We start from the raw sequence: 13,293 nt of genomic DNA, 5'->3' as shown, positions 1-13,293 counted from the left end.
TACAATAGGTCGAATAATTTGTGTCAACTGCAAGAAGATTCTGTTAACTATGCAATTAGCATTGCTGTTAACTCTGTTTTTCATAAGTAATCCAATATTAGCAATTCTTCTTAGCGTGCTTCTACTGTAAAGCTTTTCCTTATAAGTTTTCTAATGTTTTTTTAAATGGTCTCAAAGCTTTTTAAGTATAGATCCCTTTAATCTTATTCCTAATCTTAAGTAGTTCAGCAATATCAGCTCATTTTCAATAGACTACTCTCCAAATTATATATTTACTTTGTACATATTTACACAAATATTCACATGTTCGTCAATTAGTTCTTGTTCTTTATCAATGCTATATAAAAACTTTCGCCAAGTCAGTTGAGGTGCGCAGTTTAAATCAGGTGTTGGCAGTGAAAAGTTATTGAAGAAAGAACAATATGAAGTCTCTGTCTTTGTTGGCAATTATTTTGGCCCTGGCCGCATGTCAGGGGGCGGAAGTGGCTGAAAAGTTTGCTGGTAAGTGGGAAAATAAGAATGAATCCTCTAATAAATAATTCGATATCAATTATTGATCGATTTTATGCAAATGAAGGACTCTTAAGGATATATGCCCACATTAGTGAAACAATTATTGATAATTAAACAATTTCATGAAATTATTGCAAGTCTATTGATTGTGATCATCATGATCATGATTATATATATCCTATATGTCCTGTGCATCTATGGTTATTACGTATTCTGAAAATACTTATACCCCATCCATACATTTTCAATGGGTATACAAATATTAATTTTCTTTAGTAGCTAAAATGAAGATATTTTCATACCTTTTCGCTTGCAGCTCAATCGCGCTCTGTGGACAGCATTATTGTGGATACCCTGGAGAAGGTGAAGGTGCAAATGGTCAAGGGTTGGCCTCAATACGGCATTCCTCCGCTCGCTCCATTCGAAATCGAGCACAAGGAATTCGATTTGGATGCCGGCTCGATGCATGCCAAAGGCGCCGTCGATGGGCTGGCTGTGCATGGCCTGAACGAGTTCGAAGTTAGAGTAATGAACACGAATCTGATCTTGAGCCGACTCAAATTCGAGTTCAACTTCGCCAGCTTAAACGTGACGACGCAATACAAAGCGGATGTCGGTGCCAATTATCGCATGGCTCGCGATGGCGGCGCCTTCATGGCGCTGGAGGATTTGAACATATCCGGCCACATCAAGTACAGCACGGGCATCGTCGGCAGCAACAACTTCCTGCGCATCAAGGAGATCAACGTGAACGTTGTCACCGGCAATGTCGTCTCCAACATTGAGAATCTATCCAAATATCGCATACTCAACAAGAAAATCAACGAAATCATCGAGGAGTTCATCAATCTAACTATCAATGACAATACGGAATTTTTCGCCGATTGGCTGGACAGCACTGTGACGCCCATTTGCAACGATCTGATTGGCGAGCGCACCATCAAGGATATTATTGACATTATCACAGGTGCCTAAGTTCTTAATAAAATTGTAGAAATGTAAAGAAAACTTTTTAATTGTGGTTTAGCTAATCAAAGTCATAAAGCGGGCTGGACAAGTCGAAAACAATTGTTCGACTGCGTTAATCTAATCGCTTAGATTAGCTCTGCGTGCGGCTAAATTTGTTTTACTGTTTCATAAAAGGCAACGATCAAATTTCATGCATTCTTTAATAAAAACTTAAATTTAGAAACAAAAAAATATATTTTTTGTGAATGAAATTGCATAATACTGAATGAATTATAATTTATTTATATATGTCAATACATAATTTATATACCCAAATTTAAAACAATTACAATTAATTAATAATTGTTCATTTTTATAAGTAAATAAATTCCGTGCCCAAATAATAAACCCTTCTGACAGGTGACATTTCCACAAGCATTATTAATTGCATTGAATATGTTTTATAGTAATTAAATTATTCACACACGCATAATTTATGGCTTAAAAATTATTTATAGCAACTATAACACAAGTTGTAAATAAATAATTATCAGCAGCTGCCTAAAAGTAGGCAATAAATTGATAAACGCCGCATTTGTAGGGAAATAAGGGAATGGAAAGGGCAGCACAAAATTATGCAATGCTTATTAGTAAAAACTAAAGCATGTCCAAATCATTTGATTAATTTCAGCAAAATGTAAAACTAAATAAGTCAATAGATTACATTTAGTATATAATTTTATAATTTATAAACACATTTCTCAGCTATAAACAGCAACATCAGATATCAGCAGCTCAACAGCTCTAACAAGGGACATTATGAGATAAAGAAATTTCCCTGAAAAAAACATTGCATACTTTTAGGCAACTCACTTAAAAACTATTCCATTGCCATTGTTCCACTATTTCAAATATAGCCAATTCAGCACTATTTTTGGCACACTTGTTGAGCAGCGTCTTATCAATCGGTTAGGGCCCATGAGACAACCCAAGCGAGGGCAGTGACTTAACCTTGAGAGATCTCACGGCAACAACAAGAATCAGAGAAACGTGCTCAACTTAACATTCAATTAGTTAATAATTTTCTAGTGGCTGCGACGCAATTTCAGGGGAACAAAACAAAAACTTTTATTTCAATAAATATTTCGAATTAAATATTATCACAAATAAAGCGACGCGACAATAAATAGTAATTATAAATTTGTTATCAATTTTATTTGAGTCTGCAGGTACCCTGTAAAAATTTATATTAATAATATGAAACATATTTTCATGAAGTTAGAAGAAAATTTGAAATAACTATCGATAAAATTAGAATGTTGATATACATTTTATTTGAGTTTGATGTTACGCTGTTATTAGTATTAAAGGTATTTTTATGGTATTTTTATGATGCTCACTGTATATTATCTATAAATATTAGAAAAACTACAACCATATTTTTATCAACTTTATTTAAGTCGGAGATACTCTGTAATTGTATATATATGAAATTAAATGTTTTTTTATTTTTATGGAAAATTCTTGCATAATATATGAAAAAAGGATCAAACCTAATAAACTGTTGTTATAAACGGTATTGAAATAAAAAATACCCTGTAATAATACATAATTCGTATGAAACCTTTCTAATATATTGTTATGAAAGAGCTGTATGATAATAGTATAATTTTTAGGGGAAAAAAGAATATTTTTGATCAATTTAAAGTGATTCAGAGATACCCTGTAATTATATATTATGAAATATTTTTAAAAATTATTAATAAAGAAATTATAGAAACAAATATTACGATAAGCAAGTAATACTATTTTCATCCATTTTAATTAATTCAGAGATACCCTGCAATAATTAAAATTAATTGCGAAGTGATGAGTGAAGCATTATTTAACAGATATGGTAATATTATGAAATGCAAATCAAATACAATCCGTCCACATACCCTTTAAAATTTACCCTAATTAGCTATACTATTATGAAATACTTCTTGTGCAGCCAGGGTAACTACTAGTTGGGCATGCCTTTCAGACTTATGGGCCCATGCTTTAGATTTGTATTATTTTTCATAGACATAAAGATTCGCTTGCCCCTTGGTGAGCTGATAAGCCGTCGTCTCCAGCATTTCATCATCTGATTTCCATGCCCATTGCCAATGCCAATTTAGTTTCAATTTGACAACCGTTTGCTTCAGTTGCAACTGCGAAATGCTATACAAGAGTTTGCCATTGATATTGCTGGTGGCACAGGTGAGTCAACAGATCTCTGATTCCAATTGAATTTCTACACAACTAGACAACAATTGCAGTGCCTGCTGGCAGCGCCAGCGCCACCCCAGTCAAATGATCTGACACAGAAGCAGCTGGAGCAGGAGGCGCAGAACGAGACTATCAATTTGCTGAATGCTCTATTCCGGGCACAGATCGCCTACTTTAGCGGAGTAAGAGAAAAGCTGAGTCCAAGTACGAAGCGCTCTTCAGATATTGCCCTCTATTTGACACGATTAAACGCGGCAATAGCTGAGAAGGATCTCGACAGAAAGAATACAATGTGGCAGAACATCTTTGAGGAAGTAAGTTCGTTCTCTCTCTCTTCTCTACCGCCCCCTCTCTCACTTTCTATACCCTAACTTATGGCATATGCCTTTTGCAGTTCAACAAAACGCCGCTGTTGCTCAACAAACAAGAGGAGACGGGCCTAAGCAATTCGGAGTATCAGGCTCTGCTCACGGATAAGAAGCTGCAGGAGATCACGAAGAGTTTCATTAGAGATGTAGCCACGTACTTTGTGAAAATGGCCCAGTTTAGCGGAAATGTTATCAAAATAGGCATCGATGAATATATTAGCACGTTTGAAGACGATAAGAAGAAACATTAATAAAAGCTTAGAAATTAAGAACTTAATGGAGAAGGCGTTTTGAAATGGGTCGATGGAGCAGCTGATGGAAAACTATCGATATTCGATAGTAACGACACCGAATGTATGCTATTGCAATTGATCCAATAGGTATTCAGCATGCGATATGAAACATGATGGAATAAAATAGATAAAATCAGAACATCGATAACACTGTCGATAACTATAAGGAAGGCGAGCTTTAACATTAAAAAACAATCTTTTACTTAATCGATAGTTCGATAGCAATATTATAGTTCTAACGAAATATGATCAGTTTCCATATAATATTATAAATTTCCAATTTACACTTCATTGTTAATGCAGGCAATACTTGCTATAGCAAATATGAAAAAAATGAAAACTTCGATAACTCAGTAAAAGACTGTTCAACATCGACAAATTATATACTATAGCCGTTGTAACATATAATATAGCACAATTTATATGCTAAAATACAAATGAAACATTATATATGAAACCGATTTATAATCGATAGTTCGATAACAATGTCGTGGATGTCAATATATTGAACAAACTATCAAAATTACTGCACAATTTTCAATTTGGAAGCATAAACAATAAAAATATCGATAACTATCGCTTGCTGATTTATAAAACACCATTTAAACTATCGATAAATGCATTTGAGCATTGCGTGCGAACACAAAGTTCGCCATAATCTTGTTTAATGCAATTACATTCGTTTAATTACATTTCACATAATTGAGGCACATCAAGATTAATTGTCCATTAATTATCTAGATGATTTCATTAACACCTCAATTCAATTATTCACAACTAGGCCGTCGCCGCCGCAACTGTACATCGAAATTTGAACAAACAATTAGCGCATTGTGAAATGCTATATAGCCATATAAGTGGGGCTTTATATACAAATATATTATAGATATATATATATATATGTATATATATATTTATATACATATATGTTATATATATGTAAGCTGCGGAAATATCGCTGCTCTCTGCACGCCCACACGTTTGCGAACCATTTATGGGCGGTTGGAGAGTGAAGAAGTAAAATTATGTGTTAAAATTTTTTAAATATGATAAATTTCTATAGTTGCGTCGCGGCGCGTCGCATGTCACGAATTTCCGAATGAATCATACACAGATAGAGAATACAATTTGTCAATACAACTCTTAAGCTTTAATTGCAAACAATGCAAATTCTTAACAAGCTATAAATATTTCTTTTATTTAAATAAGCAATAAGAACCTTTAAAGCGAATCAGAAGCGACTGAGTGTATAGGAGAAACCTATACCCTTTTCTTAAGAAATTTCTAAGTAAATCTCTGATTGTTTTGATATAAAAAATTTTTTAGATATTTTAGAAATTTGCTGCGCCTTTTCTTGCTTGATTTTTTATATTTCTATGTCAGTTCAAAGAGCACAAGATCGTGTAATATACACATAAGTAGTTTAGTAATACAATTTTATAGAGAACTGAGCAATACGTCAACTGCTATATTTTCTCAAGAAATATAGATGATTGAGTTTTAAATTATGGCTTACGCATAAAAATGCCAGACTGTCGTTTGTATAGTCTATAAGATAGCATGTAGTATGTATATATATTTACTCAAAAAATATATAGAATATATATTTATGTGCAGCTGTGTTCAAAAAAATAGTAGTGCGACCAAGCACTAAATATTGGTCAACTGAATTTAGTGATAAACACAAAATTTTGAAAACTATTTGCATTTATTGTATTTATGCTTTGTGAAGGGTCTTACTACTATTTTACTGAACACAATTATATAGAAATTTATGATATATATACGCACTTAAATGTCAGCTTAAGTCGGCTAAATTTTATGTTTACTGTCTAATGTTCTATGGACTTGAATGTCATAATGTGTATTTCATTTTTAATCCAACAAGAAGTAAAAAGTTTATAAGAAAAGTAGTAAAAGTAATAGTAGTAGAAATAATACTAGAAAAAGTTATAGTACTAGTAGTAGAAGTGGTAGTAGTTAAAGTAGAAATAGTAGTATGTAATAGTAGAAGTAGTATTAATAGTAGTAGTAAAAATAGAAATAGTAGTAGTAACGTTAATAGTAGTAGAATTGTTAAGAATAATGGTATAAGTAGTAATTGTAGTAGTAGCAATAGTAATAGTAAAAGTAAAAGTAAAATAGTAGTAGTAAAAGTAGTAGCAATAGTAGTACAAGTAGTACTAAAAGTAAAAATAGAAATAGTAGTAATAAAGGTAGTAATAATAGTAGTAAAAGTAGTAATAGAGTAAGAAATAGAAGTAAAAGTAGCAGTAATAGTAGAAGTAATACTAACAGTAGTAGTAGTATTAGTAGTCGTAGGAGTAATAGTAATAGTAGTAGTAAAAATAATAATAGTAGTAGCAGGAGTAAAAATACTACTAACAAGAGTAGTAAAAGTAATAGCAGGAGCTGTGCGAAAAATCTTTATAATTGAATATCAACTTAAGACTTTCATGATCTATAAGTAGTCGAGTCTCTAACTACTGTGACTACTATATACCGCTAAACTATATTATCTCTAGATATATGTACATCTGGAACTTGAATTTTATTATATATAAACACTTGTTTGTCAGCTTAAAGCTCTGAGAATGTTTTTAAGATCAGGCCATAAGCCAAAGAGTTGTTTAGTGCTCACGCTCTGTAGAGTTTAGAGTCATAAATTTGCAGAGCAGCTGCAGTTCGTTTCACATGCTTATTTAATTATTTATTAAACATTTTCATTTTTTCCCAGTTTAAGCATAAAATGGTCACAAAAATTGCGCAATTGCAATGGCAATTGAAAATAGCTAAGCTAAGCAAATAGCAAAGGTATTTTGATTTTATATTTTTGCAATTTATGTTAAAAATAAAGCTAGCAAAAGGAGAGGGGCCTGGGAGGTATAATGAAATAAGGGCGTGGCTGGGCCAGACAGCGGACACGCATGCCTAAACTGACGCTGGCAAAGCTGCTTTTGCTGCTGCTGCTGCTGTTGCACACATGTGTCGCAGAAAAATCAACGCAACACTCAAAGCTGCTCAGCTTCTGCCCCCATCACCGCCACCTTCTGCTGCTGCTCCCGTCCCTTGCCACATGGCATGTTGCGCATTGAAGCGTATCGCATAACAATTGCCACTTCCGAATGCTCCACTTGCAACAAGACACAAAGACACAGAGAGTGAGTGAGATAGAGACAGCAGCACACATATATCAGTTGGGGAATTCGCAATATTTTGCTTATCCAAAAAAGACTTCATTTATTTTTTATCAATATTTTCGTACATGGAGCAAAGAAGCAAATAAAGCCGACCATAAAGTCAACAAACAACTGCGATAAGCATTCGATGCTTTATAAAATCAACAACAAAATACAAAAACAAAATAAATCAAGTTAGTTTCAAATAAAAATAATTTGCGGAATCTTAAATGCAAATATTTAAAAGTTTTTGTTACTGAAACTCGATGAGCAACAGAAGCAGGTGAAATGTTATGCAAAACTATTTGTTGAAGCAGTGAAGAAAGAATGTGAAATACGAAAGAATGCAAAGAAGAATGAAAGAATGATGAACAATGACAATAATCACGATTAATGTTTAAATGAATTGATTAATGAACTGTTTGTGCTCGATGAAAGAGTGGGAATGCTTAAATTGGATAGAGGTAAGATCGTGGTCTACAAGAGTTTAGTTATAAATGTTAAATATATTATACACAATGTATACATTTTATAGGGTATACATGTGTATTGATTGATTGAAAAACTGTTTGATTGTCTGTTGGATCAAAGCACAAACTAAACTTTAAACTAAGTCTTCTGGATATGCCCTAAATATGACTTCAAATTAAGGAAATGTTTGATAGAAAAAGTTTATATAGCCAACATTTGTTTATATATTGTATATAAAAATACTAAATTTCAACATATATTTGAACTGTAACCAATAGAAAATAATGCTTGATTGAGCGCTTGTTTGCATTGATTTCAGTCTAATGATATTTATATTTTTCGTGGAAGTTTACGTTCAATAGGCTTTAAGGCGCTTTTAAGTTCAGTGAAAATGTTAAAGCACAAAAGCTTTGTTCTTAAAACTTCTTAGCCAAATGTCAAGCTTACACAGTTATACACCCGTAATAGCAAAATTTGGGTCTGACATTATATTCGCTCACACATTTTCACTTCATTTACTCACATTTATGCTACTATTATTACTAGGCACACTGGGTAAGTGCTCTACATTCTTGAATGCATTAAAAAAGTAAATTAATTATTTTTTTTATGTTAATAAAAACGTAAAACTAGCAAAACATGTAGATTATAAATGACAGTTGCTTAAGCCCTAGTTTAACAACTAGAACTTGAATATGTGTGAAAATAAGGGGACGAGTTTACATATACAGAAATATACGAAATATATATATGTAAAAAAAATATATATTAAAAAATATAAATTATACTGCCAAAAATGTATAAAACATAAAAAAAAAATTTTTTAATTCTAATTTTTTTTTAGTTTATTTTCAGTTTTATAATATATATATACTAATATTTAAATATATAAATGTATAACATATAGTTCTTATTCCAAAAAGTTTAAAATTTGTATAATATTTATTTATATCAAATATTTACTTGCTATCACAAAATCATGTTACCCTTTATTTAGCTTAGAGTAAGGCCAAACAGTTGATGTGGGCTAATTGCAAAAGCATTTGTGATCGCGGTGCCACTGTGTATTCAGATAAGAGAAAAAGAAAGAGCGAGAAAGAGAGAGAGAGGGAGAGGGAGGGGGCAATTTGTTTCTGGCTGCCGCCTTGGGGCGTTTGCTTTATTTTGTTTTTATTATTATGGTTCGGCAGACTTTTTACTATAAGCTAATAGGCAAACATAAACAAACCAACAAACAGACAGACAATTCAGGTAAACTATAGAAGAGAGCTTAACATTCATTATGTATGTGTGTGCGTGTGTGTGTGTGCAATAAAGGCACCATTCATATGCTGATATCATCTGAAATAATGTGAATCGATTTCTTTTGTCATTCGCTTTTGGAGGTCGTAGAACCTAATAAATTCTATTTTAGTGACTGATATTTCAATGTAAATACAACAAATAACCTTTAAATTGAGCACGAAAACAAAGCGAAAACACAAAAACCAACGCATATTTTGGTAATTTGCTATTTTTAAAGATGTGAAGAAATGTTTAGATTTTTTCCTTGTTGCTGCGCAGCCCTAACAAAGTCAGAGAAAAATACTCAGTTTTTTCTTTGTTTTTCTTTCTTTAATTAAAACTGCTTTGAAATTTGCACTTAATTCATGATTCAAGCTGTTCAACTATTGGAATTACCGAATTGTTTTTGTTTAAGTTGAGTTTGTATAAGAAAAGATAGCTAAATATCTTTGAAGTAATAGAAAAATAGAATATATATCATCATTTTATACTTAAATAATACAATTTTGAGCTACATATTTTATATAAATTGTATGCCCTTTTTAAGTTAAATTTTTTATTAAAAAATTGTACTTATATTAACTTATTGAAATATATATTTACTCAAGAAAATCGTAAAGAAATATAAATTTGTTTATTACTTACTAAACAGAGAGCACTCTATTCAAATGATTTCCACTTAGCGAGCACAGACTGTATTCAACTTTAGTTCCACGTATTTTTAGTTCCAAAAATAGAGACTTTCAATTAAAAGTTCAATTCGTTCTAACCTTTCTCAAATGCAAATCGCATTAGTTTTATTTTTTTTTTTTTTGCTGACATTTCCCGATCCCCATGCCCCTCTTCCTGCTCTTAACGCTTTTCTATATACAGTTATTTGACCCTATTATCTGTGCTCGCCCGTTATATGCCAAAAAAAAAAACTTTTGATTAGCTAAATGCCAATTGGAACACGAAATCGCCATCCAGCAAATTGCGCTGCGCTGCGTTCGGCTGCGTTTTCAATGCCAATAAGAAAGACGCGTGCAAAAAACGGTTTATAACATATTTATGAGTGCTTTATATACATATAAAACTTATTCCTGTCTTTTTTTCATTACTGTTCTTATTGTTGTTGCTGCTGGTGATGGTGCTGCTGCTGCCACACGTATCTGTTGCTTGGGGTTACTTTTTTTAGTATCTGGTTTGCCGATAAGCGCACAAAAATCATGTCGAACAACGCGGCCAACAACAACAACAACCGAAAAGGCCGACTGACGATTTTGTTTACATTTTTGGTATTGTTGTTGTTGTTGTCAACAGATTTTCTAATAAACCATTTAGAACCGGTTTTCCGTTTTTCGTTACCCATTTGTGGATAATGGATAAGCATAGGGTATATTGACATTATATGCATATGGGACACACATACTAGTCAAAATATGTATATGGATATAGAAGTACATCTATATGTATTGTTGATTTTATACTGAACTTTATACTAAAAGTAAGGAAAACCCCAATATTTGAAATATACAAACACAAAAGAAATGAAAAACCTATATCAATGTTGAGACCTAATTAAACAAACTTACAGGGTATACACCCGTCGGTCACTCCTGGCCTGGGCGCTCTTGCTTTTCCATCTCTTTTTTTTTTGTGAACGGTTTCGGCTTTTGGTTTTTTTGCTTTAGCTTTGGTCTCACTACCACGAAGAAGAAGCAGCAACGGCAGCGGCAGATTTGGGAGCATCAAATTTCATGCTGCACACACACATGCACACATGTATATGTATATACAAAAAAGCTTGTTTTAAACAAAAACTAAGCTCTTTCATTTTTAGGGACAGGAATAAAGACTACAACAATGAGCAACACTTCAATGGACTGGCAAGGGGTTAGATTTTCGGTCATAGATTAGCATAAAGCACACACTTACACACACATGCGTAGGCAACGAAAGCAAACCACAATGCACAATAACAATAACAGAGCAAAGAGAAAGAGTGAGAGGGAGAGGAAACAGAGCAAAAACACTTCATTCCCTTTCTTTCACTACATTTAATTAACATAGTAATGCATATTTGGCTATTGAAACCTTTAAAAAGCTAGATAACTTTTAAAAAATTCAATAGGCCACAGCAAAATCACTTGTCAAGAATAAATAATTAAAACCTAGTATTGCTTAATACCATTAACTAGCATTAAATAATATTAAAATTTTCTTTGTTATATCATTCATTCATTTAGCTCTAAGCTAATAAGTATTTTGGCTTGTTTTCAGCTTTGAAATTCTGGCAACACTGTTGTTGTTAATAAACCGTTCGTACTCCCTCGCACATTCACACTGGCAGACTCACCTTCAATGCAAACGACGTGATCGCGTATCTGTTGGGCAATCTGTGCGTCCGGCATGGGCAGCAAATCGATTAAATCGTAAATAGCATAAATCGATGGATGAACGCTCTCGAAACGCTGTATCTCCTGTCTTATGGCAAGCGAATTGCTTATCAGTGGCTGTGGCGGTTGCGCTACCAAAATTGAACCAGCAGCGGCAGCGGACGAAGCCGACGTCGACTGACATTGGGGGGTGGCTGTGGGCGTATGACGCTGCTGTTGCTGTTGCTGCTGTTGTTGGTGGGGCACCGCTGCCGTCGTCGCTGTCAACTGTAAATGTGACGGTAGATGCTGATGGTGAAGTTGCTGCTGCTGCTGGTGCTGCTGATGATGGTGAAGATGTTGATGATGATGATTCTGCTGCTGTAGCTGATGTTGCAGCTGCAGTTGCTGTATATGCGACTGATAATTACTCATTGCACACGAAATTTAGCCAACGTTCTTTAAATTAACTTCAATTACTTTGCCCGAGATGCCGATAGAGCCCCAAAACATAAAAAAAACAACGTAAACTAAACGCGCACTCTCACATACACACATACGCACACGCACACGTACACGCACAGGCAATGGCACAGTTTTCGCTATGTGTGTTGACAGCGCACAACAACATCTTTGCCAATCAGCAATTAGGCAAGCAACAACAATTGCAGGTTGCGAACAACGAATATTGGATATTTTACACCTGTTTCACACATAAATAACAATTTTAAAAAACGCACTCGGGGAACACTTGCACTGGCTGTGGCCCGTGCTCAAGCGATAGTGTGCCCAGACATGGCTAACAGAAAAAGCACACACACTTAAAATCTCGAATATACCAAGTTATAATAGAAGAAAGCATCGAGTATTTTTTGCCGCTGCGCATGTCGTAATATTAGGAACAAATTATTATTAAATAAAATAGCAGCACTATGGCACAAAGCAGACTGGAAAAAGTTGGAACCATCTTTACGAGGTATGTGCGAGCAGTGCTTGGTCAATTGCTATAAAATCCGTTGATATTTGTATAGGGTACAAGGCTTGTTGCGCGCTGGCGCGATGAAAACGGAGGATAAACCCATTTGGTATGACATCTACGCTGCTTTTCCGCCTAAATTGGAGCCCCGGTTCGATAGGCCTGCAATAAATGTGCCAGTGCGCAACATTTTCTATGCAGAGGATGTGGTACGAGCGTGAGTGTGAATACATACATTAATAACTCTCGAGACTAATGTGTAGGTTCGCCATCACGCAGCAAGTTGCACAAGCAAAACAAGCCTCATGAGACGATTTCGCTGTTCGATCAAAAACATCGCACCCAGAGTCAACAGTTTTTGCAGATTTATGACCAGCTAAAGTCGCAAGGCGCTTTGGATGATCAACGCATTTATGAAACAGCGCTTGATCTGTTAGCAGAGCAGCGACAAAAGTCGCAGCCTGAAGCAGTCGAAGAGCAACTGCAACTGGAGCAGCCCAACAAGAGCACACTGCTCAGCGATTTCCAGGAGGCAGACCATCAAAAACACCAACAGCAGGAACAAGAGCAGACTAAGCCAAGCAAAGCGAAACCAGAGGGCATCAACATTAGCAGCTTGTTCAAGGATTAAGACGTTTGTTTTATATTATA

At 34.2% G+C, this 13,293-nt stretch overlaps 4 protein-coding genes across 4 annotated transcripts in view; 3 read left to right on the top strand and 1 right to left on the bottom strand.

The window, feature by feature from the left end:
- Positions 1 to 12,407, bottom strand: part of LOC111600401 (centaurin-gamma-1A) — a 79,668-nt gene extending 67,261 nt beyond the window's left edge. The window contains exon 1 of the mRNA XM_023316480.2: positions 11,648 to 12,407. Coding sequence (XP_023172248.2) covers positions 11,648 to 12,101 — 454 coding nt within the window. The 5' untranslated portion in view covers positions 12,102 to 12,407. The remainder of the gene's footprint in view (positions 1 to 11,647) is intronic.
- Positions 361 to 1,521, top strand: LOC111600409. Its single transcript, XM_023316490.2, has 2 exons — positions 361 to 501; positions 830 to 1,521. Exons 1-2 carry the CDS (start codon positions 423 to 425, stop codon positions 1,486 to 1,488), a joined length of 738 nt encoding a protein of 245 aa, XP_023172258.2. The 5' UTR covers positions 361 to 422; the 3' UTR covers positions 1,489 to 1,521.
- On the top strand, positions 3,609 to 4,378 carry LOC111600408. Its single transcript, XM_023316489.2, has 3 exons — positions 3,609 to 3,705; positions 3,765 to 4,028; positions 4,109 to 4,378. The coding sequence occupies exons 1-3, from the start codon at positions 3,664 to 3,666 to the stop codon at positions 4,331 to 4,333; spliced, it is 531 nt and encodes a 176-aa protein (XP_023172257.1). The 5' UTR covers positions 3,609 to 3,663; the 3' UTR covers positions 4,334 to 4,378.
- A 111-nt stretch (positions 12,408 to 12,518) lies between the features above and the next one.
- Positions 12,519 to 13,288, top strand: LOC111600407 (28S ribosomal protein S23, mitochondrial). The gene is made up of 3 exons (XM_023316488.2): positions 12,519 to 12,642; positions 12,698 to 12,859; positions 12,922 to 13,288. Exons 1-3 carry the CDS (start codon positions 12,599 to 12,601, stop codon positions 13,271 to 13,273), a joined length of 558 nt encoding a protein of 185 aa, XP_023172256.1. The 5' UTR covers positions 12,519 to 12,598; the 3' UTR covers positions 13,274 to 13,288.
- Positions 13,289 to 13,293: the final 5 nt, after the last annotated feature.

This window comes from Drosophila hydei, unplaced genomic scaffold (assembly GCF_003285905.1).
Source record: "Drosophila hydei strain 15085-1641.00,03,60 unplaced genomic scaffold, DhydRS2 tig00008124-arrow-arrow-pilon, whole genome shotgun sequence".
NCBI classification, from domain to species: Eukaryota; Metazoa; Arthropoda; class Insecta; order Diptera; family Drosophilidae; genus Drosophila; species Drosophila hydei.
This window is presented reverse-complemented; position numbering and strand designations above follow the sequence as displayed.